Source organism: Acipenser ruthenus, chromosome 52, assembly GCF_902713425.1.
Source record: "Acipenser ruthenus chromosome 52, fAciRut3.2 maternal haplotype, whole genome shotgun sequence".
NCBI classification, from domain to species: Eukaryota; Metazoa; Chordata; class Actinopteri; order Acipenseriformes; family Acipenseridae; genus Acipenser; species Acipenser ruthenus.
The window spans coordinates 1,935,104-1,960,904 of record NC_081240.1 but is presented as its reverse complement, the minus strand read 5'-3'; the positions used below and the strand labels follow the sequence as shown (position 1 = coordinate 1,960,904).

The following is a 25,801-nucleotide window of genomic DNA, read 5'->3' as shown; positions in this document are numbered from 1 at the left end:
TTCACCCTCCTCTTGGGGTCTGGCTTCCAATCTGGGGGGCTAGGTGGCACAGACAGACAGACAGACAGACAGACAGACAGAAACGCAGTCAGAGGGCCAATTCACTAGCCTTCTTTGAAGGTGCAACAGTAATAATATTGCTAGTGCTAATAAGAGGTTAAATAATTATTTTGAAAGCCTTGGCTAGTACTCCTTTAAAGGGGAGCTGTAATAACATTGCTACCACAAAAACAAGATTATTTTCTCTTCTTTTCCATCTGAACTGCTGTTACGTCTCTGAGATTTTGATGTGCATTCAAGTTAACTTAAGCAAATGTCAGACAGGGTAGCACCACTGCGTGTGCGAGTATGTGTACAACTGACATACAGAGTTATGCAATGTTATATCCAGTGAAGTACCAGTCTGACACGAGCTCAGAGGCACACAGACTCTTAACTGCAACAAGCAGCCTGGTTTGACTCAAAAACACCAGCGAAACACAGAAAACCCATTTCAACTAGAAAGATTCCTGGAATATATATCAATTATGCATTGCTATATAACAGAGCCAAGTGGTGCAGACAGACAGACAGTTGGTTAATTCAGACAGACAGATAGACAGAGGACCAATTCACTAGCCTCTCATTCCTGCCTTTCACCTTCCTCTGGAGGCCTGGGTTCAATGTGACAGCTTAAACTCGACCGAATGAGCCAGTTTTACCCCGGGGATGAGACGTTGCATTTCCAGGAATATAAGAACATACGGGGGCCCCTGAGGCTAAAACGAATAAAGCCAAACTCGCATTGCTGATATTTTATAGATATACTTTGTAAATTTAGAATTGGTTTTAAAAAGCTCAGAGATTTCTAAATAATCCTAACCTTATTGTTTCCAGTCCCTCAGCGAAACTGAACAGACTTTAGCGTTCAATAATACAGTCGGTCAAAAATAAACCGAATGTTATCACAGAACAGTCAAGTGACACGCAACTTGACATTAAAACCTACAGACCCACGACAGTCACTGTACAACCGGACAAATAAAACTTACAAGGAATATCGCTGTTTGGGTGATGTAAAAAACTGAAATTTGTCATTATTATGAATATATGTATGCATACTCCACTTATTTGCAAACTACAGCCACACAGGCATATCCCCTTGAAAGTGTCCTGAGGGCATCAGATGATTGGTAATGGGTTTTAGGGTTAGGTATTGGGGTTCAGGTTAGTTTTTAGGGCAGGGGTTGATTAAGGTTAGGGTTGGGGTTGGGTTAGGGTCAGGGTGGGTTGATTTCGTAGAGTTGCCAAGCTCTGGAAGTGAAAGATGGGAGTAAATGGCAAATGCCCTCCAATCATCTGATGCCCTCAGGACACTTTCTAGGGGTTATTCCTTTACGCTGCCCACCTCTGTGCTAACTCGGGAGGGCGAAGACGAACATACGCTGTCCTCCGAAGCGTGTGCCGTCAGCCGATCGCTTCTTTTACACTCTGCAGGCCCACCATGCAGCCACCTCAGAGCTACAGCGTTGGAGGACAACGCAGCTCTGGGCAGCTTACAGGCTAGCCCGCAGGCACCCGGCCAGACCACAGGGGTCACCAGTGAGCCGAGGACACCCTGGCCGACTTAAGCCCTCCCCCGTCCCCCAGGCGGCACTCGGCCAATTGTGCGCCACCTCCAGGGAGCTCCCATCCGCAGTCGGCAGTGGAATAACCTGGAGAACCGGCGACGTCCAGGCTATAGAGCGCATCCTGCACACCACGCGGAGTGCCTTTACTGGATGCGCACCTCGGGTCCCATAAATGTCGGTTTTAAATCTTTGTTTTACATTCGGCGAGCAAATTTAGCTAAATCCAGAGCTGACATATCCGTCCATTTGAGCTTTCTCTGGTCGGGTGCCTGCGGGCTTGCCTGTAAGCTGCCCAGAGCTGCATTGTCCTCCGACGATGTAGCTCTGAGTGACTGAATGGTGCGTCTGCAGTGTGTAAAAGAAGCAGTCGGCTGACGGCACACACTGCAGAGAACAGCGTGTGTTCGTCTTTGCCCCTCCCGTGTCAGCACAGGGATGGTAGCATTGAGCTGAGCCTAAAAATAATTGGCCATTCTAAATTGGGAGAAAATGATAAAAACAATTGCCAACTACTAAATTAAAAAACAAAACCAAAAAAGCGATCTATAAAAATGTGCTTGCCGGGTGTAAAACTAAGATTTAAAAACTGGAGCTCTTTTCCTCTGATTTATTTCACATGCTGGATTTCAATGTTGACACTTTGCTAAATATTTTCAGATTTATAAATTATATCTGAAAGTACACATTTGAACATTTATTTAAATTGTTTTTCACGAGATTTATAAACCTGAAAAAAGATAGGCATGTTTTGTTTTAATCTGTGAAAACGTACAAGATTTAAGCTAAATCTGGGGAAAAAAGACATTAAAATGTTACTGCTTTTTTTATACTTGGCGCCCCATATTATTGATTTGAAACGTAATTTTAATTGTTCAGGTCAGATTAATCATTATCCAACAGCTATGGCCAAAAGTTTTGCATCACCTCGAATTTTAGGATTGAGACAATTAAAAAAAAAAAACAACATAATTTTGATCTTTGATTTAACATCATGTAATCAAAGAAACTACAAAATGATATAGCAAAAAGTCTACCGGAAGCCATAATAGCAGTACAGTAGTATTTCATGCTAGATTTCGAAATGTCACAGGTATATGGAAAACTACAAAGCGGTATGTAATTCAATATGTTAACATTATTCAGCAGGTTTCATTTGACTTTACGAAGCAAAACCAGTTCATTCTATAGGGTAATGAGAAACTTTTGGCCAGAGCTGTCGACAGGTTTAACTGATATAATGCGACTGACCTTGCTTACTCTGATGTTTTTTTTTACTGAAATGTTTTGTCAAGGTTTTGCATTAAGGATGCTTCTCCTGGCACTCTTGTTGTGTTTTGTTCAGTCCCTCTCTTTGGGTCAGGGTAGCCCTTGGCAGCGGGAGTTTTTATTTACGCACATTGTTCTAATTGACACATTTAATAACAGACAGTCTGCAGTTATCTCTAACCCCGGGGGCAGCCGTGTTGTGTCCCTGTGTGTTTGTGTCACTTGGCATCGCCCTCACTCTGCTCCACCGGCCCTCGCTCGTTTGTTTGTTTGTTTATTTATTCACCACAGTTATTAGAAGCGTCTGTCTGTCTGTATGTACCGTACCATAACATGTAGAAAACATAAAGTACTGATTAGAGGAGAAACCTCAAAATGGAGCGAGGTAACCATTGGAGTACCACAGGGATCAGTATTAGGTGATTCTGGTATAGTAAGCAAAGTTGTTAAATTTGCAGACGACACAAAAATAGTAGGAGTGGCAAACACTGTTGCAGCAGCAAAGATTATTCAAAATGATCTAGACAGCATTCAGAACTGGCAGACACATGGCAAATGACATTTAATAGAGAAAAGGGTAAGGTACTGCACACAGCCAATAAAAATGTCCATTATAAATATCATATGGGAGATATTGAAATTGAAGAAGGAATCTATGAAAAAGAGCTAGGAGTTTATGTTGACTCAGAAATGTCTTCATCTGGACATGTGGGGAAGCTACAAAAAAGACCGACAAAATGCTTGGATATATTGTGAGAAGTGAATTTAAATCAAGGGAAATAATGTTAAAACTTTACTATGCATTCGTACAACCTCATCTAGAATATTGTGTTCAGTTCTGGTCACCTTGTTACAAAAAGGATATTGCTGCTCTAGAAAGTGTGCAAAGACGAGCGACCAGAATTATTCTGGGTTTAAAAGGCATGTCATATGCAGACAGGCTAAAAGAATCGAATCTATTCAGTCTTGAACAAAGAAGACTACGCGGCGATCTGACTCAAGCATTCAAAATCCTAAAAGGTATTGACAATGTTGACCCAGGGGACTTTTTCAACCTGAAAAAAGAAACAAGGGCCAGGGGTCACAAATGGAGATTAGATAAAGGGGCATTCAGAACAGAAAATAGGAGGCACTTTTTACACAGAGAATTGTGAGGGTCTGGAACCAACTCCCCAGTAATGTTGTTGAAGCTGAAACTCTGGGATCCTTCAAGAAGCTGCTTGCTGAGATTCTGGGATCAATAATCTACTAACAACCAAACGAGCAAGATGGGCCACTGAGTTTTGCGTATATCTAGAGAAGCACTTGTCCGATTGTAAACGTCCTTCTTTAACACGCTATTGACTGTATCACAGGGATGGAAATGAGACTCCTATTGCATAGCATTTTTACTCATTCCAGTTTACTACCAGCTTGATTAGCCCCGGTGTGTCTAGGTAACATGCTCAGGTGTGTCTTTTTATTAAAATCATAGTGAAACCAGGAATGGATCACACTGCTATGCAGCGGGAGTTTCATTCCCATCCCTGGCATGTGATCTGAAAATAAGCTAGCCCTGAGCAGCCCAGCACAACCAAGGGAATAATTAGTTAGTCAGTCGGAGGGTGAGGAGCTCTGTGCCTCTCCTCATTACTGTTTTTGTAGCAGTGTGAGCTCTGCTGATTACTGCAGGGAAGAGGTGAGAGGGGAGAGGGGAGAGAGATGTGAGAGGGAGAGGGGAGAAAGGGGAGGAGGGGAGAGAGAGGTGAGAGGGAGAGGGGAGAAAGGGGAGAAAGGGGAGGAGGGGAGAGAGAAGAATGGGAGGGAGAGAGGCAGAAGGAGAATGGAGAGAGGGGGAGGGAGACTGGAGTGTTGTAGTCCTAAATCAGAAGGTACTGGAAACCCTGGCTTTGTCAAGGTCGATGGAGTGACCTGTGTGGTATTTTCAAGCCGACTGGCTCATTGATTGGTGCTAATTAGCAATGGAACAATCAACTAATGGGGTCCGCTGACACCCAGGGCATCTATAGATGGGAAAACCTGATTGAGAGTCACATTGTGTTAAAGTGCTGGGTATAAAATTGCACGGGGACCATAGTAAACATGTCTCATAGTAAAAGCACAGCAAATTGTAATAAAGCACAGTGAAAGCTAAAGCATAGGGAAGCATCGTAAAACACAGAGAGGTATTGTAAAGCATAGAGAAGAATTGTAAACTATAGAGAGGTCTGGTAAAGCATAGGGAAGCATTGTAAATCACAGAGAGGGGTCGTAAAGCATAGGGAAGCATTGTAAAGCACAGAGAGGTCTTTTAAAGCATATTAAAAATAGTACACTAACCCTTATAAAAGCATAGGCAAAGTTGCTATTGCTAATAAGAGGTAAGAGAATGGATTTTGAAGATGGTCAGTGCTTCTTTAAAGGGAGGGACCAGTGATATTGTTAATAAAGCTAATAAGAGGTGAGAGAATGGATTTGAAAGATGATCAGCGCGCCTTTAAAGGGAGGGGTCAGTGATACTGTTAATAAAGCTAATAAAAGGTGAGAGAATGGATTTTAAAGATGGTCAGCGCTCCTTTAAAGGGAGGGACCAGTGATACTGTTAATAAAGCTAATAAGAGGTGAGAGAATGGATTTTAAAGATGGTCAGCACTCCATTAAGAGCAGCAGTGTATGATAAGAAATCACTGACCGTAACAAATACCCTCCGTTACCAGAAAGTTCACCCAGTCCAGTGCTCACTGGTTTCTGAATCACACGCCATTAAAGTCAGTTCTACTCCACTGCATCCTTACCGGGATCTGTCTGACATGATCATCTCTAATTGAAACCGAAGGGCTGAGAGATGCTCAGGGAATCAGGCAAAACGTGTCAAAAGAACAGAACCTTTGCTTAACCTTTTTGATGGCTGCCATTGAAATTGCCATAAGAGAAAACAGAACAGCAGGCTTTTAATATCACAGTATGGTTCATCTTATTATTCCAATCAGGAGCTTGCCATTGTGACAATACGACTGATCTTATTCTAATCAGGGGCTTGTGCCGACCGCCCCCAATCACTCCCATTATGATCTGAGCCTTTGAATGTGGTGTTGGTAAGTTTTTCTTTCTTTCTTGCAGATCACGGGCATTTAAACAACGCAAATCTGGGATTGATGAGGGCGCATAATAACCTCACCACTTCCATATCAATTCCTGGGTCGCCCTTTAACAGATACACCTCACTCAAAGCAGTGGGTGAGTAATGATGCATTACAACACATTGAAGCAGTGTGGCTCTAGTGGTTAGAGCTGAGAAGGGAGGGAAGCAGTGTGGATCTAGTGGTTAGAGCTGAGGAGGGACTGGGAGGGAGTGAGGGAAACAGTGTGGCTCTAGTGGAGCTGAGGAGGGACTGGGGAGGAGGGACTGGGAAGGAGGGAGGGAGGGAAGTAGTGTGGCTCTAGTGGTTATAGCTGAGGAGGGACTGGGAGGGAGGGAAGAAGTGTGGCTCTAGTGGAGGTGAGGAGGGACTGTGAGGGAAGCAGTGTGGCTCTAGTGGAGGTGAGGAGGGACTGGGAGGGAGGGAAGCAGTGTGGCTCTAGTGGTTAGAGCTGAGGAGGGACTGGGGGGAGGTAAGCAGTGTGGCTCTAGTGGAGGTGAGGAGGGACTGGGAGGGAGGGAGGGAAGCAGTGTGGCTCTGGTGGTTAGAGCTCAGAAGGGAGGGATGCAGTGTGGCTCTAGTGGAGCTGGGGGAGGGACTGGGAGGGAGGGAAGCAGTGTGGCTCTAGTGGAGCTGGGAGAGGGACTGGGAGGGAGGGAAGCAGTGTAGCTCTAGTGGAGCTGAGGAGAGGAAGCAGTGTTGCCCTAGTGGAGCTGAGGAGGGTCTTGGAGGGTCTGGGAGAGAGGGAAGCAGTGTGGAGCTGAGGACAGACTGGGAGAGAGGGAAGTAGTGAGGCTCTAGTGCAACTGAGGAGGTACAGGGAGGGAGGGAAGCAGTGTGGCTCTAGTGCAGCTGAGGAGGGACTGAGAAGGAGGGAGGGAAGCAGTGTGGCTCTAGTGGAGGTGAGGAGGGACTGGGAGGGAGGGAAGCAGTGTGGCTCTGGTGGAGCTGAGGAGGGACTGGGAGGGAAGCAGTGTGGCTCTAGTGGAGCTGAGGAGGGACTGGGAAGGAGGAGGGAAGTAGTGTGGCTCTAGTGGTTAGAGCTGAGGAGGGACTGGGAGGGAGGGAAGCAGTGTGGCTCTGGTGGTGCTGAGGAGGGACTGGGAGGGAGGGAAGCAGTGTGGCTCTGGTGGAGCTGAGGAGGGACTGGGAGGGAGGGAAGCAGTGTGGCTCTAGTGGAGCTGAGGAGGGACTGGGAGGGAAGCAATGTGGCTCTAGTGGTTAGAGCTGAGGAGGGACTGGGAGGGAAGGAGGGACACAGTGTGGCTCTAGTGGAGCTGGGGGAGGCACTGGGAGAGAGGGAAGCAGTGTGGTTGTAGTAGAGCTGGGGGAGGGACTGGGAGGGAGGGAAGCAGTGTGGCTCTAGTGGAGCTGAGGAGGGACTGGGAGGGAGGGAAGCAGTGTGGCTCTAGTGGTTAGAGCTGAGGAGGGACTGGGGGGAGGTAAGCAGTGTGGCTCTAGTGGAGGTGAGGAGGGACTGGGAGGGAGGGAGGGAAGCAGTGTGGCTCTGGTGGTTAGAGCTCAGAAGGGAGGGATGCAGTGTGGCTCTAGTGGAGCTGGGGGAGGGACTGGGAGGGAGGGAAGCAGTGTGGCTCTAGTGGAGGTGAGGAGGGACTGGGAGGGAGGGAAGCAGTGTGGCTCTAGTGGTTAGAGCTGAGGAGGGACTGGGGGGAGGTAAGCAGTGTGGCTCTAGTGGAGGTGAGGAGGGACTGGGAGGGAGGGAGGGAAGCAGTGTGGCTCTGGTGGTTAGAGCTCAGAAGGGAGGGATGCAGTGTGGCTCTAGTGGAGCTGGGGGAGGGACTGGGAGGGAGGGAAGCAGTGTGGCTCTAGTGGAGCTGGGAGAGGGACTGGGAGGGAGGGAAGCAGTGTAGCTCTAGTGGAGCTGAGGAGAGGAAGCAGTGTTGCCCTAGTGGAGCTGAGGAGGGTCTTGGAGGGTCTGGGAGAGAGGGAAGCAGTGTGGAGCTGAGGACAGACTGGGAGAGAGGGAAGTAGTGAGGCTCTAGTGCAACTGAGGAGGTACAGGGAGGGAGGGAAGCAGTGTGGCTCTAGTGCAGCTGAGGAGGGACTGAGAAGGAGGGAGGGAAGCAGTGTGGCTCTAGTGGAGGTGAGGAGGGACTGGGAGGGAGGGAGGGAAGCAGTGTGGCTCTGGTGGTTAGAGCTCAGAAGGGAGGGATGCAGTGTGGCTCTAGTGGAGCTGGGGGAGGGACTGGGAGGGAGGGAAGCAGTGTGGCTCTAGTGGAGGTGAGGAGGGACTGGGAGGGAGGGAAGCAGTGTGGCTCTAGTGGTTAGAGCTGAGGAGGGACTGGGGGGAGGTAAGCAGTGTGGCTCTAGTGGAGGTGAGGAGGGACTGGGAGGGAGGGAGGGAAGCAGTGTGGCTCTGGTGGTTAGAGCTCAGAAGGGAGGGATGCAGTGTGGCTCTAGTGGAGCTGGGGGAGGGACTGGGAGGGAGGGAAGCAGTGTGGCTCTAGTGGAGCTGGGAGAGGGACTGGGAGGGAGGGAAGCAGTGTAGCTCTAGTGGAGCTGAGGAGAGGAAGCAGTGTTGCCCTAGTGGAGCTGAGGAGGGTCTTGGAGGGTCTGGGAGAGAGGGAAGCAGTGTGGAGCTGAGGACAGACTGGGAGAGAGGGAAGTAGTGAGGCTCTAGTGCAACTGAGGAGGTACAGGGAGGGAGGGAAGCAGTGTGGCTCTAGTGCAGCTGAGGAGGGACTGAGAAGGAGGGAGGGAAGCAGTGTGGCTCTAGTGGAGGTGAGGAGGGACTGGGAGGGAGGGAAGCAGTGTGGCTCTGGTGGAGCTGAGGAGGGACTGGGAGGGAAGCAGTGTGGCTCTAGTGGAGCTGAGGAGGGACTGGGAAGGAGGAGGGTCTTGGAGGGTCTGGGAGAGAGGGAAGCAGTGTGGAGCTGAGGACAGACTGGGAGAGAGGGAAGTAGTGAGGCTCTAGTGCAACTGAGGAGGGACTGGGAGGGAGGGAAGCAGTGTGGCTCTAGTGGTTAGAGCTGAGGAGGGACTGGGGGGAGGTAAGCAGTGTGGCTCTAGTGGAGGTGAGGAGGGACTGGGAGGGAGGGAGGGAAGCAGTGTGGCTCTGGTGGTTAGAGCTCAGAAGGGAGGGATGCAGTGTGGCTCTAGTGGAGCTGGGGGAGGGACTGGGAGGGAGGGAAGCAGTGTGGCTCTAGTGGAGGTGAGGAGGGACTGGGAGGGAGGGAGGGAAGCAGTGTGGCTCTGGTGGTTAGAGCTCAGAAGGGAGGGATGCAGTGTGGCTCTAGTGGAGCTGGGGGAGGGACTGGGAGGGAGGGAAGCAGTGTGGCTCTGGTGGAGCTGAGGAGGGACTGGGAGGGAAGCAGTGTGGCTCTAGTGGAGCTGAGGAGGGACTGGGAAGGAGGAGGGAAGTAGTGTGGCTCTAGTGGTTAGAGCTGAGGAGGGACTGGGAGGGAGGGAAGCAGTGTGGCTCTGGTGGTGCTGAGGAGGGACTGGGAGGGAGGGAAGCAGTGTGGCTCTGGTGGAGCTGAGGAGGGACTGGGAGGGAGGGAAGCAGTGTGGCTCTAGTGGAGCTGAGGAGGGACTGGGAGGGAAGCAATGTGGCTCTAGTGGTTAGAGCTGAGGAGGGACTGGGAGGGAAGGAGGGACACAGTGTGGCTCTAGTGGAGCTGGGGGAGGCACTGGGAGAGAGGGAAGCAGTGTGGTTGTAGTAGAGCTGGGGGAGGGACTGGGAGGGAGGGAAGCAGTGTGGCTCTAGTGGAGCTGAGGAGGGACTGGGAGGGAGGGAAGCAGTGTGGCTCTAGTGGTTAGAGCTGAGGAGGGACTGGGGGGAGGTAAGCAGTGTGGCTCTAGTGGAGGTGAGGAGGGACTGGAAGGGAGGGAGGGAAGCAGTGTGGCTCTGGTGGTTAGAGCTCAGAAGGGAGGGATGCAGTGTGGCTCTAGTGGAGCTGGGGGAGGGACTGGGAGGGAGGGAAGCAGTGTGGCTCTAGTGGAGCTGAGGAGGGACTGGGAGGGAGGGAGGCAGTGTGGCTCTAGTGGAGCTGAGGAGGGACTGGGAGGGAGGGAGGTAAGCAGTGTGGCTCTAGTGGAGGTGAGGAGGGACTGGGAGGGAGGGAGGGAAGCAGTGTGGCTCTGGTGGTTAGAGCTCAGAAGGGAGGGATGCAGTGTGGCTCTAGTGGAGCTGGGGGAGGGACTGGGAGGGAGGGAAGCAGTGTGGCTCTAGTGGAGCTGGGAGAGGGACTGGGAGGGAGGGAAGCAGTGTAGCTCTAGTGGAGCTGAGGAGAGGAAGCAGTGTTGCCCTAGTGGAGCTGAGGAGGGTCTTGGAGGGTCTGGGAGAGAGGGAAGCAGTGTGGAGCTGAGGACAGACTGGGAGAGAGGGAAGTAGTGAGGCTCTAGTGCAACTGAGGAGGTACAGGGAGGGAGGGAAGCAGTGTGGCTCTAGTGCAGCTGAGGAGGGACTGAGAAGGAGGGAGGGAAGCAGTGTGGCTCTAGTGGAGGTGAGGAGGGACTGGGAGGGAGGGAAGCAGTGTGGCTCTGGTGGAGCTGAGGAGGGACTGGGAGGGAAGCAGTGTGGCTCTAGTGGAGCTGAGGAGGGACTGGGAAGGAGGAGGGAAGTAGTGTGGCTCTAGTGGTTAGAGCTGAGGAGGGACTGGGAGGGAGGGAAGCAGTGTGGCTCTGGTGGTGCTGAGGAGGGACTGGGAGGGAGGGAAGCAGTGTGGCTCTGGTGGAGCTGAGAAGGGACTGGGAGGGAGGGAAGCAGTGTGGCTCTAGTGGAGCTGAGGAGGGACTGGGAGGGAAGCAATGTGGCTCTAGTGGTTAGAGCTGAGGAGGGACTGGGAGGGAAGGAGGGACACAGTGTGGCTCTAGTGGAGCTGGGGGAGGCACTGGGAGAGAGGGAAGCAGTGTGGTTGTAGTAGAGCTGGGGGAGGGACTGGGAGGGAGGGAAGCAGTGTGGCTCTAGTGGAGCTGAGGAGGGACTGGGAGGGAGGGAAGCAGTGTGGCTCTAGTGGTTAGAGCTGAGGAGGGACTGGGGGGAGGTAAGCAGTGTGGCTCTAGTGGAGGTGAGGAGGGACTGGAAGGGAGGGAGGGAAGCAGTGTGGCTCTGGTGGTTAGAGCTCAGAAGGGAGGGATGCAGTGTGGCTCTAGTGGAGCTGGGGGAGGGACTGGGAGGGAGGGAAGCAGTGTGGCTCTAGTGGAGCTGAGGAGGGACTGGGAGGGAGGGAGGCAGTGTGGCTCTAGTGGAGCTGAGGAGGGACTGGGAGGGAGGGAGGTAAGCAGTGTGGCTCTAGTGGAGGTGAGGAGGGACTGGGAGGGAGGGAGGGAAGCAGTGTGGCTCTGGTGGTTAGAGCTCAGAAGGGAGGGATGCAGTGTGGCTCTAGTGGAGCTGGGGGAGGGACTGGGAGGGAGGGAAGCAGTGTGGCTCTAGTGGAGCTGAGGAGGGACTGGGAGGGAGGGAGGCAGTGTGGCTCTAGTGGAGCTGAGGAGGGACTGGGAGGGAGGGAGGTAAGCAGTGTGGCTCTAGTGGAGGTGAGGAGGGACTGGGAGGGAGGGAAGCAGTGTGGCTCTGGTGGTTAGAGCTCAGAAGGGAGGGATGCAGTGTGGCTCTAGTGGAGCTGGGGGAGGGAGGGAAGCAGTGTGGCTCTAGTGGAGCTGAGGAGGGACTGGGAGGGAGGGAGGCAGTGTGGCTCTAGTGGAGCTGAGGAGGGACTGGGAGGGAGGGAGGTAAGCAGTGTGGCTCTAGTGGAGGTGAGGAGGGACTGGGAGGGAGGGAGGGAAGCAGTGTGGCTCTGGTGGTTAGAGCTCAGAAGGGAGGGATGCAGTGTGGCTCTAGTGGAGCTGGGGGAGGGACTGGGAGGGAGGGAAGCAGTGTGGCTCTAGTGGAGCTGAGGAGGGACTGGGAGGGAGGGAAGCAGTGTGGCTCTAGTGGTTAGAGCTGAGGAGGGACTGGGGGGAGGTAAGCAGTGTGGCTCTAGTGGAGGTGAGGAGGGACTGGGAGGGAGGGAGGGAAGCAGTGTGGCTCTGGTGGTTAGAGCTCAGAAGGGAGGGATGCAGTGTGGCTCTAGTGGAGCTGGGGGAGGGACTGGGAGGGAGGGAAGCAGTGTGGCTCTAGTGGAGGTGAGGAGGGACTGGGAGGGAGGGAAGCAGTGTGGCTCTAGTGGTTAGAGCTGAGGAGGGACTGGGGGGAGGTAAGCAGTGTGGCTCTAGTGGAGGTGAGGAGGGACTGGGAGGGAGGGAGGGAAGCAGTGTGGCTCTGGTGGTTAGAGCTCAGAAGGGAGGGATGCAGTGTGGCTCTAGTGGAGCTGGGGGAGGGACTGGGAGGGAGGGAAGCAGTGTGGCTCTAGTGGAGCTGGGAGAGGGACTGGGAGGGAGGGAAGCAGTGTAGCTCTAGTGGAGCTGAGGAGAGGAAGCAGTGTTGCCCTAGTGGAGCTGAGGAGGGTCTTGGAGGGTCTGGGAGAGAGGGAAGCAGTGTGGAGCTGAGGACAGACTGGGAGAGAGGGAAGTAGTGAGGCTCTAGTGCAACTGAGGAGGTACAGGGAGGGAGGGAAGCAGTGTGGCTCTAGTGCAGCTGAGGAGGGACTGAGAAGGAGGGAGGGAAGCAGTGTGGCTCTAGTGGAGGTGAGGAGGGACTGGGAGGGAGGGAAGCAGTGTGGCTCTGGTGGAGCTGAGGAGGGACTGGGAGGGAAGCAGTGTGGCTCTAGTGGAGCTGAGGAGGGACTGGGAAGGAGGAGGGAAGTAGTGTGGCTCTAGTGGTTAGAGCTGAGGAGGGACTGGGAGGGAGGGAAGCAGTGTGGCTCTGGTGGTGCTGAGGAGGGACTGGGAGGGAGGGAAGCAGTGTGGCTCTGGTGGAGCTGAGGAGGGACTGGGAGGGAGGGAAGCAGTGTGGCTCTAGTGGAGCTGAGGAGGGACTGGGAGGGAAGCAATGTGGCTCTAGTGGTTAGAGCTGAGGAGGGACTGGGAGGGAAGGAGGGACACAGTGTGGCTCTAGTGGAGCTGGGGGAGGCACTGGGAGAGAGGGAAGCAGTGTGGTTGTAGTAGAGCTGGGGGAGGGACTGGGAGGGAGGGAAGCAGTGTGGCTCTAGTGGAGCTGAGGAGGGACTGGGAGGGAGGGAAGCAGTGTGGCTCTAGTGGTTAGAGCTGAGGAGGGACTGGGGGGAGGTAAGCAGTGTGGCTCTAGTGGAGGTGAGGAGGGACTGGAAGGGAGGGAGGGAAGCAGTGTGGCTCTGGTGGTTAGAGCTCAGAAGGGAGGGATGCAGTGTGGCTCTAGTGGAGCTGGGGGAGGGACTGGGAGGGAGGGAAGCAGTGTGGCTCTAGTGGAGCTGAGGAGGGACTGGGAGGGAGGGAGGCAGTGTGGCTCTAGTGGAGCTGAGGAGGGACTGGGAGGGAGGGAGGTAAGCAGTGTGGCTCTAGTGGAGGTGAGGAGGGACTGGGAGGGAGGGAGGGAAGCAGTGTGGCTCTGGTGGTTAGAGCTCAGAAGGGAGGGATGCAGTGTGGCTCTAGTGGAGCTGGGGGAGGGACTGGGAGGGAGGGAAGCAGTGTGGCTCTAGTGGAGCTGGGAGAGGGACTGGGAGGGAGGGAAGCAGTGTAGCTCTAGTGGAGCTGAGGAGAGGAAGCAGTGTTGCCCTAGTGGAGCTGAGGAGGGTCTTGGAGGGTCTGGGAGAGAGGGAAGCAGTGTGGAGCTGAGGACAGACTGGGAGAGAGGGAAGTAGTGAGGCTCTAGTGCAACTGAGGAGGTACAGGGAGGGAGGGAAGCAGTGTGGCTCTAGTGCAGCTGAGGAGGGACTGAGAAGGAGGGAGGGAAGCAGTGTGGCTCTAGTGGAGGTGAGGAGGGACTGGGAGGGAGGGAAGCAGTGTGGCTCTGGTGGAGCTGAGGAGGGACTGGGAGGGAAGCAGTGTGGCTCTAGTGGAGCTGAGGAGGGACTGGGAAGGAGGAGGGAAGTAGTGTGGCTCTAGTGGTTAGAGCTGAGGAGGGACTGGGAGGGAGGGAAGCAGTGTGGCTCTGGTGGTGCTGAGGAGGGACTGGGAGGGAGGGAAGCAGTGTGGCTCTGGTGGAGCTGAGAAGGGACTGGGAGGGAGGGAAGCAGTGTGGCTCTAGTGGAGCTGAGGAGGGACTGGGAGGGAAGCAATGTGGCTCTAGTGGTTAGAGCTGAGGAGGGACTGGGAGGGAAGGAGGGACACAGTGTGGCTCTAGTGGAGCTGGGGGAGGCACTGGGAGAGAGGGAAGCAGTGTGGTTGTAGTAGAGCTGGGGGAGGGACTGGGAGGGAGGGAAGCAGTGTGGCTCTAGTGGAGCTGAGGAGGGACTGGGAGGGAGGGAAGCAGTGTGGCTCTAGTGGTTAGAGCTGAGGAGGGACTGGGGGGAGGTAAGCAGTGTGGCTCTAGTGGAGGTGAGGAGGGACTGGGAGGGAGGGAGGGAAGCAGTGTGGCTCTGGTGGTTAGAGCTCAGAAGGGAGGGATGCAGTGTGGCTCTAGTGGAGCTGGGGGAGGGACTGGGAGGGAGGGAAGCAGTGTGGCTCTAGTGGAGCTGAGGAGGGACTGGGAGGGAGGGAGGCAGTGTGGCTCTAGTGGAGGTGAGGAGGGACTGGGAGGGAGGGAGGGAAGCAGTGTGGCTCTGGTGGTTAGAGCTCAGAAGGGAGGGATGCAGTGTGGCTCTAGTGGAGCTGGGGGAGGGACTGGGAGGGAGGGAAGCAGTGTGGCTCTAGTGGAGCTGAGGAGGGACAGGGAGGGAGGGAGGCAGTGTGGCTCTAGTGGAGCTGAGGAGGGACTGGGAGGGAGGGAGGGAGGGAAGCAGTGTGGTCTGGTAGTTACAGTATTCCATTACAAGCTCACAGACGTTAGTTCAGTGACAGCAGGCTGTTCATTTAGATTCGCTCCACAGACAGCTTGACGAGTCGCACTGATTAGTGAATTTCATTCAATGTCCTCGGAGAAGCACAGCAAGGCGGCACTAAGCTGTGCCCGGGTCCGGCTGGCCAATATGCGCACAGCGCCCTCGACAACCTAATGGTGCTGCCACCCCCTGTCATAGCAAATATATTACACAAAAAGCAAGCAAGTGAACTGTGACCAGGACGTCGCCCCTTCTGTATTTGCTGGCTCGCAGATCCCCTATTATAGTAGTTTCCGATAAATTTAAATGAAGCACCTTTTTGACTCAGTTTACTCTAGTTTCAAAAACACTGATCAAGGAACCAGAGCCCAAATACTTGTCTGCTTGACTCACTTTAGCTTCAATAACACTGATGAAGGCACTAGAGCCCAAACTAGAGCTTGACTCAGTTTTTTTACAGATTACCTTGTGTGGTGATTATTAATTGCTTGTGAAAATCAAAGAACAGATATTTAAACTTTAAAATATGTAAACTATTTAGAAAGGGAGGGAGGGAAGCAGTGTGGCTCTAGTGTAGCTGAGGAGGGACTGGGAGGGAGGGAGGGAAGCAGTGTGGCTCTAGTGGAGCTGGGCAGGGACTGTGAGGGAGGGAAGCAGACACTTGTGGAAGTTGATATTAATAAGAGGGTTTTGAAACTGGGCTGTGATTCAACCCTAAGGAAACTCACGCTGCTTGACAGATGCTGATAACTTAATTAAATAGTCAAGGGCCTTGTGACTCGCAGCGTGAATTTGGACGTTTGTCAGAAACAGAGGTGAAAACACACTGGCGACCCGTCTCATTGCTTGCACCCAGCCAGGAACTTCCATACCTGCGAAAGTGTTAGCTAAAATAAATTTAAAACAGAACTCAGTTCATAAAAAATCGACCCTCAATGGTATTTACAGAATATTTAAAGGGCAGTCTCTTGTAGATTGGATTCTTCTGAATTCTGAGTTTGTATAGACATCTGTCCAGCCCCTAATTACTTCTTAAGTATTATTAGATGGAAATGAATGAGATATATTGGAATGGACTCATAGTTTAGTTTTCGCTATGGTCCCTTGCCTTTTTATGAGGTTTGGAATCAATCTGAGTGGCTGTTTTTTCAGCAATCGTATTCTAGGAGTGTAAGAGACAAGTTAGGTGAAGATCGGTGCGAAATGAAGGCAGTTTTGTGTTCCTCGTAGACAGACAGACACAGTGAATAAGGCCCCCCATTATTTTTTAATGAGGACCCTAAACACGGATCTAGCCTGTGTTACACATGTCTACAGCAGGCAACTAGAACTGAAGAGCAGCTCCTGAACTCAGTCGAAGCAACTCAGACTTTGCCAAATTATATAACAATATTTGAGCAATTTCAATCACTCTGAACACTGCATCATTAAAACACTGCTAGGAACTTAAATCTGCACTCGCTTAATTACCTAACTGGCTTTTGTTTAGGAGTTTAGGACAGCTTAAAGAAAATCAATTTTCAGAAGAGGTGCAACCTAGTTTTCAACACAGACTCACATTGAAAAACAGGGTATTTTCCATCAAGAAAGAATATTACTATAGAGATCAGAAAGTCTCTGTTTTGTAAGAATCATGAACCCTAGTAACGAATGGCTATCTTATTACAAACATGTGCCTGGCCACTTTATTAAGAATGGTCCCCATTTAAAAAGGACCAGTGATCCTGTTAATAAAGCTAATAAGAGTAAGAGAATGGATTTTAAAGATGGTCAGCGCTCCTTTAAAGGGAGGGGCCAGTGATCCTGTTAATAAAGCTAATAAGAATTAAGAGAATGGATTTTGAAGATGGTCAGCACTCCTTTAAAGGAGGTCCGGTGATAATGTGTCTTATGATTATAACAAAAATATCTCTCTCTCTCTCTCTCTCTCTCTCTCTCTCTCTCTCTCTCTCTCACAGAAACGGCCGGCAGCCAATACTACAAGCACTACCCAATGGCAGCCCGGGCCCCTCAGCCCAAGCCACTCGGACTGCACCCCAAGGACAAGCCCCTCCTCCAGGCCCAAGACCTACACGCCCCATTGGCTGCTGCGCTAAGCCCCTCCCCCCAGCCCAAGTCCAAGGTTTCCAAGGTGACACATCCCCTGACCTCAAACTCCGCCTTCAAAGCCTGGGACACCACCCACAACCACCCGCATCAGCAGCCCCGCCCCCAGCATCAACAGCAGAACAGGCGTCAGGTGTTCAACCACAAACGTCAGTTCAGTATTGAGAACCTGCCTGAGCTTTTTAACCAGCCCTTGGGGTACGGGCGCCCCCCAATGCAGCCTGCCAAGAGACAATTCTCAACTAACAGCAAGACTGAAGTGACGGTCTAAACTACCAGTTATAGCCCAGTTCAGTACAGTACAGTAAGTGCTGTGGTCTTCTCTGAATTAACAGGCTGCAAATGTGTGTCTGTGAACTTGTAATCTAATGTAACTGCTAGAGCCACACTCACTGACTCCCAGTCCCTCCTCACCTCCACTAGATCCACACTGCTTCCCTCCCTCCCAGTCCCTCCTCAGCATTACTACAGCCACACTGCTTCCCTCCCGTCCCTCTTCAGCTGTAACCACTAGAGCCACACTGCTTCCCTCCCAGTCCCTCTTCAGCTGTAACCACTAGAGCCACACTGCTTCCCTCACAGTCCCTCTTCAGCTGTAACCACTAGAGCCACTCTGTAAAATCAGTCTTTAGCTGGCTATGATCTTGTCTGGAGAATCCTAAGTGCCAGGCACTGACACTGTGACTTTTCAATTAGCCCCACCCACTCTACATTTATACAGACAGACAGAGAGAGAGAGAGATAGTGGGCGGGGCTGAATTGAAAGATCACATGATCTGAATGGAATGAACTCAATATTGGAGGAGCAAGAGAACCCAGAACTGCTCAGAATGATTGAACCATCAAATGCTCTATAAAGTTCTGAACTATTTCCTGTTGAGATGACTGAAAGGATTGGTTTATTAACAGTCCATTAAATAGAAGTGAATACATATTTACAACTTAGCAAAATTAAATTGAGGCGTGAAAATGATGCAAGTCAAGTCGTCCCCTTCATTTGATTTGAAATGCGTTCTGCTTTTTTCTGTGTGGTTGAGTCTTGGATCAATGTAGATGTTTGAGTGTTTCAAGTTCCATTTAGAAATGAGGCTAGGACGGTGGGCTAATTCACCAGCCTCTCATTCCTGCCTTTCACCTTCCTCTGGAGGACTGGGTTCCAATCTGGGGGGCTAGGTGGCACAGACAGACAGACAGACAGACAGTGGATACCACAGCATTAAACATCCCAAAATAAGCAAACACCAGTCTCTGCTTGTATTACGAGACAATCGGGATCTGAGAGCCAGCGAATACAGAAGGGGTGACATCCTGGCCTCGGTTCTCTGGCTTGGTTTTTGGTGGATGCCAGGCAGTGCTGTGTGGCCTCTCCTGTGTAATATATTTGCTATGGCAGGGGGTGGCAGCACCATTAGGTTGTCGAGGGCGCTGTGCGCATATTGGCCAGCCGGACCCGGGCACAGCTTAGTGCCGCCTTGCTGTGCTTCTCCGAGGACATTGAATGAAATTCACTAATCAGTGCGACTCGTCAAGCTGTCTGTGGAGCGAATCTAAATGAACAGCCTGCTGTCACTGAACTAACGTCTGTGAGCTTGTAATGGAATACTGTAACCACCAGACCACACTGCTTACCTCCCTCCCTCCCTCCCAGTCCCTCCTCAGCTCCACTAGAGCCACACTGCTTCCCTCCCTCCCAGTCCCTCCTCAGCTCCACCAGAGCCACAATGCTTCCCTCCCTCCCAGTCCCTCCTCAGCTCCGCTAGAGCCACACTGTTTCCCTCCCTCCCAGTCCCTCCTCAGCTCTAACCACTAGAGCCACACTGCTTCCCTCCTCCTTCCCAGTCCCTCCTCAGCTCCACTAGAGCCACACTGCTTCCCTCCCAGTCCCTCCTCAGCTCCACCAGAGCCACACTGCTTCCCTCCCTCCTCAGCTTCACTAGAGCCACACTGCTTCCCTCCCTCCCAGTCCCTCCTCAGCTCTAACCACTAGAGCCACACTGCTTCCCTCCTCCTTCCCAGTCCCTCCTCAGCTCCACTAGAGCCACACTGCTTCCCTCCCAGTCCCTCCTCAGCTCCACCAGAGCCACACTGCTTCCCTCCCTCCCAGTCCCTCCTCAGCTCCACTAGAGCCACATTGCTTCACTCTGTCCCTCTGCAATGGCAATTTCAGCCGTTCATTTCGCTCTTGTGTTTTGCTTAGTGTAGAAAGGCACTGCGGGCTACATGCGTTGCTTCATCGGTCTTTGTAGATAAAGCTTGGCACTTTTGGTTCAAGCGATTGTCGTGGCAACCACTGTAAATATCCCCCCCCCCCAACACCACGAGTCGAGAACAATCAGCGACTGACAATCCTGCCATTGTGAGGTACTGTATGTTTTGTGATGTGAATTACACTCAGCTCCACTATCTGTCTGTGCCACCTAGCCCCCCAGATTGGAACCCAGGCTTCCAGAGGGAGATGAAAGGCAGGAATGGGAGGCTAGTGAGCCTATATATATATATATATATATATATATATATATATATATATATATATATATATAAAGGGGTCTTGGCAAAGTTTTATTTTGTATCCATTCTATCATAAAAATGATATAATGATTTTATGAGAAACTGGAACCTGCAAGACCAAGCACTTCATGTCGATTTGCAATGGCGACGAATCATTTCATTCTCCTATTTCTGATCATTTTTTTTCCCCAAAAAGGGCTTCTAATCATTCATTCTGTTTGTCAATCTTGGGAGTTAGTTTGCGCTGTGTTGGGGTTAAATGTTTCTAAGCTGCAAGTATGAATATTGGGGTTTACGCATGATTATTAATTATATTTCCTTTTTGAAGGGATCAAGAAGGTTCTAGGTTAAACTGTTGACTTTTCAAGAGTTCTTGAAAAGTTCCACATTGAGTTGTGAAATGATCTTGAGGCTTGAACGCTTGAGTTCTCAAGTGTTCTTGAAGGTTCTAGATTGGGGCGATTGAGTTCTCAATGGTTCCAGTTTGAACCATTGTATTCCTAAGGTGTTTTGTCAAGGTTCTAGATCAGACTATTGAGTTCCCAATGGTTCCTGAAGGTTCTAAGTGAGTTCTAGTGGATTTTGACTATTCAACGGTCGTTGCCATTTCTATATTATTTATTTCCATTATTATTATTTATTTCTTAGCAGACACCCTTATCCAGGGCGACTTACAATCGTAAGCAAATACATTTCAATTACAATTACAAATAGATTATATTGCAGTACAAAAACTATAAAATGTAAAGAAAAGACGTGCTGTGCCTACATTCATTTTTCCTTTCTGTAAATCAAAAAAAAGTCTTGCCAATGTAAATAACCACTCTGAGATAGCTTGGTTCTGGTGTATAACCAGGGTTTTTGATATTTGTCGATTTTATTGTGAACCTTTATAAATAAAATATGATACAACTGTGTTTTAATGACCTGTCAGTACAGTCTCCTTACTACTATAGCAATACGATCTTGAAGACGCTTATATGTGAATTCTGGTGTACAATATATATATATTGAAAAATGTGTTCAGTTTTGTTTAGCAGATAATGGGGTTTTACAGCTCTGGTCAAAAGTTTTGCATCACCCTCTATATAGAATGAACTCATTTTGCTTCATAAAGTGGAATGAAACCTGCTGAATAATGTTACGTTGACAAATTGAATTACACACCGCTTTGTAGTTTTCAATATACTAAACGAAAAATTTGACATTTCGAAATCTAACATGAAATACTGCTGTACTACTATTATGGCTTCCGGTAAGCGATATCACTTTGTAGTTTCGTTGATTACATCATGATGTTAAATAAAATAAATAAATGATATCGTTTTTTTGTAATTATGTCTCAGTCCTAAAATTCTAGGTGAGGCAAAACGTTTGGCCAGAGCTGTATAATTGACTGAAACCTCACAATGGAAGTAGAATTCACAAAAGACATAACATAACAAAAGACAAGCAGACAAAGGCACTAGCCAAAACGTTTGTCTGACTGACTTACATTTCCTCGATAAGCTTTGCCTTGGATTTCTGACTCTGTATTTTATTTGAAAACAGAACTACAACAATAAAATAACCATACAGGTAAAATTGTCATGATTTACTGTAATTATATATGTATATATAAATAAACGGTATTGCTTTGAAACATGTTTTACAGTATATAAATAATAATAATAATAAAAATAATAATCATTTTAAAGAAAGATGTTTGTTATGGTGTTCATACATGTATTTATATACAATAACCTGCTTGCACAGAGTGTGTATAAATATATATATATATATATATATATATATACACACACACACACACACACACACAAGCCTGGCCACTTTAATAGGACCCCCCACCCCCCGATATGGGGTCACCGTTTGCTCTGATCACAGCCTTGATGTGGTCTCGACTCCACAAGGTGCTGGAAGGCGTCTCTGTCGTTCATATTCAGCACAGAGAGGCAGGCAGAGGATGGTGATGATGAATCGTTCAGACAGTGGGGTTCAGATCCCCGCGGTGTCTGTTGAAGAAGTCTCTATCATTCTGGCATGGTGGATGGGGTGCATTATTGAGCCGTCAGGGCTCAGCATGGCTGACTTGATGCTTAAAGAAACTGTTAGCCTTCCAGAGTAATGGAGGGACCAAGGGTGTGCCAGGGGAACACGCCCCACACCAGGGCGATGCCAACCCCAATCGGGGAGACAGACACGTCCTAATAAAGTCACCGGGCAGTGTATCTATGTAGTCAAACTCAACTATCACACTAACACGCCTGCAATAAAGATTCAGTCTTCGTTACAGCAATGCTGTCAATTCTGTTGATTGAATAGTGATCGATGACGTCTTTGTAACTGACAGATCTTCTGTCTCCTGTGCTTTTTATGTCTTTTTTTATGTCAATTCGTCAAATTTAAAAATGGATTTGAAAGCACCTGTTTTTCAAGCCTGCTGTTTGTAACTTGATACAAAATAAATATTTGAACAAACCTGTTTTGTCTGTCTATCAATCAATCAATCTTTATTTTATAGAGCGCCTTTCACAGTGGACCTCCATCACAAAGCGCTTTACAAGATGCAGTACAAAAACAAGACATAACACATTAAATACAGTGAAAAACAAGGCCTAACACATTAAATACACGGCTAGGATGTTGAAATTCTGGAACATTGTGACTGCGTATGTCATCTAGAATCAAGATACGATGAAAGATCAGGAGTAACAGAGACACAACAGTATGTGTATGCCATATATTATTATAATTATTTATTTCTTAGCAGACGCCCTTATCCAGGGCGACTTACAATTGTTACAAGATATCACATCATTTCACATTATACAGATATCACATTATTTTTTACATACAATTACCCATTTATACAGGAGTTTTTTAGGTTTTTACTGGAGCAATCTATGTAAAGTACCTTGCTCAAGGGTACAGCAGCAGTGTCCCCCCACCTGGGATTGAACCCACGACCCTCCGGTCAAGAGTCCAGAGCCCTAACCACCACTACACACTGCTGCATGATTCTATATAGAATCATGAGAATAAGACACAGTGACAAATCAGAAGTAGCAAAGACACAACAGCTAATAGCAGATCTCAGGCTTAAAGAGCATGGAAAGCAAAAGAGAACAGGTGAGTCTTGAGAGTTGATATAAAGCGAGCGACGGTGGGAGCATCACGCACCAAAGCTGGGAGAGAGTTCCAAAGAGTCGGAGCCATGAAGCTAAACGAGCGTTCTTCCAGCGTGGTGCACTTTTGCTTGGGGATAACAAGCAGGCCAGAGTGGCAGGCAGGGACAGAGCGGGTCAGCAGGTTGAGGAGGTACTCAGGACCTTTGTGATGAAGGGCATTGTAGGTGAGCAGGAGAACTTTGAAAGTAATCCTGAACTTTACAGCTAACCAGTGCAGCTGGGCAAGACGGGGGGGAATGTGTTCACATTTTTTACATCTGGTAAGGATCCTGGTGGCGGCATTCTGAACCAGCTGCAGTCAGTTCATGGTGCGTGCCCGAAGACCACCATAGAGAGAGTTGCAGTAGTTGAATCAAGAGGAGACAGATGCATGACATCCGCATCCGGAAGGAGGGAAAGATAGGGATGGACTTTGGAGATGAAGATCTCTATCTATCTATATTAGTTATAATAAAGGGGCCAGCCTTATAAAAGATAACTAGGGGCCCAAGTTATAACTGCTATTGACAGTGCTATGGCAGGTTGAAACAGTCCTATGCTCTACACCCTATTGTATTGCCTGTGCTATGGCTGTGTGTCTGATCTGATTCCCCTGCTCTGCTTCAGGGATTCATTTGATGCAGTATTGGGAGCTGTGCAGGCTGGAGAGTCGGCAGGGAGTCGACTCAGACAGATCCATTAATCCCCAGCGCAGTAACAGCACACATCACAGAGGAGCCAGCTCCCTCAGACTTATCCATTAATACCCAGCACAGTGCCAGCACACACCACAGAGGAGCCAGCTCCCTCAGACAGATCCATTAATCCCCAGCACAGTGCCAGCACACACCACAGAGGAGCGAGCTGCCATGACAGCAAGAGCACAGGGTTACTGTGAACACACACTGTGCTGGACATGGCTTTCAATACACCTGCCTGCTCCTAATTAACGAGAACGAGAATGAGAGGGAAATCTATTGATTTGATACAGTATATAGATTTCGTGTAAATGCAATGGCAAACATTTCCACTAGAAGTCTCTCAGCGTCTTCAGTGTAAATTCAATGGCTAACGTTTCCACTAGAAGTCTCTCAGTGTCTTCAGTGTAAATTCAATGGCAAACGTTTCCACTAGAAGTCTCTCAGCGTCTTCAGTGTAAATTCAATGGCTAACGTTTCCACAGTGTCTTCAAAATGTATGAAGCATCATGTCCAATAAATTAATGTCCATTTCATGCAAACATTATACAAAGGTAAAAAAAATAATAATTTCAAGCTACTCTAATAGTTATAAGCGATTGTGAGAACTAAAGCAAATATCTCTCACTCCCTTTAGCTGCAGTTTAGGCATGATTGTGAGAGAACAGTGACCTCAAGTGGCAACAGTGTGCACTATATGCTCTAGGGCCTGATTCACTATTATTATTATTATTATTATTATTTATTTCTTAGCAGACGCCCTTATCCAGGGCGACTTACAATCGCAAGCAAATACAAATACATTCAAGTGTTACAATATAAGTCATACAATAAAAACAAGAAATACAATAATTCTCAAGTGTGACAAACCACAATTCAATAATACAGCAGATAATAGTGAAAGTTACATCAGGATATGATTAAATAGTGATAGTTACATCAGGATATGATTAAGTACAAAATACTACAGATTAAACACTTGGCAGATTACAATATTCTGAAGTACAGGATTAAATGCAGTAAAATAGGGGGCTGATAAGAGCAAAGTAAAGCATATTTACATGAAGGGTGATAGTGTCCCAGGATACAACAGAGGAGTTCTACAGGTGCTGTTTGAAGAGGTGAGTCTTAAGGAGGCGCCGGAATGTGGTCAGGGACTGGGCAGTCCTGACATCTGTAGGAAGGTCGTTCCACCACTGCGGAGCAAGGGTGGAGAAGGAGCGGGCTCGGGAGGCAGGGGAGCGTAGCGGAGGTGGAGCCAGTCTTCTAGTGCAGGCGGAGCGGAGAGGTCGAGTGGGGGTGTAGGGAGAGATGAGGGTCTGGAGGTAGCTGGGTGCAGTCTGGTCAAGGCATCTGTAGGCTAGTACAAGAGTCTTGAACTGGATGCGAGCGGTGATCGGGAGCCAGTGGAGCGAGCGGAGTAGTGGAGTAGCGTGGGCGAAGCGAGGTAGAGAGAACACCAGGCGAGCGGCAGAGTTCTGGATGAGCTGGAGCGGACGGGTGGCGGACGCAGGGAGGCCAGCCAGGAGGGAGTTGCAGTAGTCTAGGCGGGAGAGTACCAGGGCCTGGACCAGGAGCTGGGTAGCATAGTTGGTGAGGAAGGGTCGGATTCTTCGGATGTTGCTCAGGAAGAATCTGCAAGTGCGTGCCAGAGTGGAGATGTGCTGGGAATAAGAGAGGCAGGGGTCCAGGGTGACTCCAAGGTTCTTAGCTGAGGAAGAGGGAGAGAGTGTGGTAGATTCCAGAGGAACAGAGATAGAGAGATCAGAGGAGGGGGAGGAGGAGGGAAAGAAAAGGAGGTCAGATTTAGAGAGGTTGAGTTTGAGGTGATGCGAGTGCATCCAGGAGGAAATAGCAGACAGACAGGTAGAGATACGGGAGGAGATGGTGGAGTCAGAGGTGGGGAAGGAGAGGAAAATCTGAGCATCATCAGCATAGAAATGGTATGAGAAACCGTAGGATGCGATGAGGGGGCCCAGGGAGCGGGTGTAGAGAGAGAACAGGAGGGGACCCAAGACTGACCCTTGGGGGACTCCAGTTAAGAGAGGGTGAGGTGTGGAGGTTGCTCCACGCCAGGTTACCTGGTAAGTGCGGTTGGAGAGGTAGGAGGAGAACCAGGCCAGAGCAGTGCCAGAGATCCCCAGGTCAGCAAGAGATGATAGTAGAATAGAGTGATCAACAGTGTCAAAGGCAGCAGAGAGGTCGAGGAGAATTAGGACAGAGGAGAGAGAGGCAGCTCGGGCACACTTAAGGGAGTTGGTGACAGACAGGAGGGCGGTTTCAGTGGAGTGAGCAGAGCTACTAGAACAAACACATTCAGATTCAAATAAAGGATCAATAATATAAACATTAATATTAGTATACAAGCATGGTTATTATTATTGAAATAATAATAATAATAATAATAATAATAATAATAACAACTAGTTTCCAGCAACTTTACAGCTTCCAGTACCAGTAACAATACCAAACACTTTAGCAAATAGTCCAGAATGCCATTATGTGCACTCTATAAGGAGTTATAAGCCAGTT

The 25,801-nt window shown here is 49.6% G+C and overlaps 1 protein-coding gene across 2 annotated transcripts in view; it reads left to right on the top strand.

The window, feature by feature from the left end:
* Nucleotides 1–19,372, top strand: part of LOC117433192 (protein shisa-8-like) — a 45,603-nt gene extending 26,231 nt beyond the window's left edge. Inside the window, exons 3-4 of one of the 2 annotated variants that reach the window (XM_059016380.1) lie at nucleotides 5,976–6,092; nucleotides 16,749–19,372. In XM_059016380.1, coding sequence (XP_058872363.1) covers nucleotides 5,976–6,092; nucleotides 16,749–17,167 — 536 coding nt within the window. In that variant the 3' untranslated portion in view covers nucleotides 17,168–19,372. The remainder of the gene's footprint in view (nucleotides 1–5,975; nucleotides 6,093–16,748) is intronic. The other variant, XM_059016381.1, reaches the window with a different exon arrangement.
* Nucleotides 19,373–25,801: the final 6,429 nt, after the last annotated feature.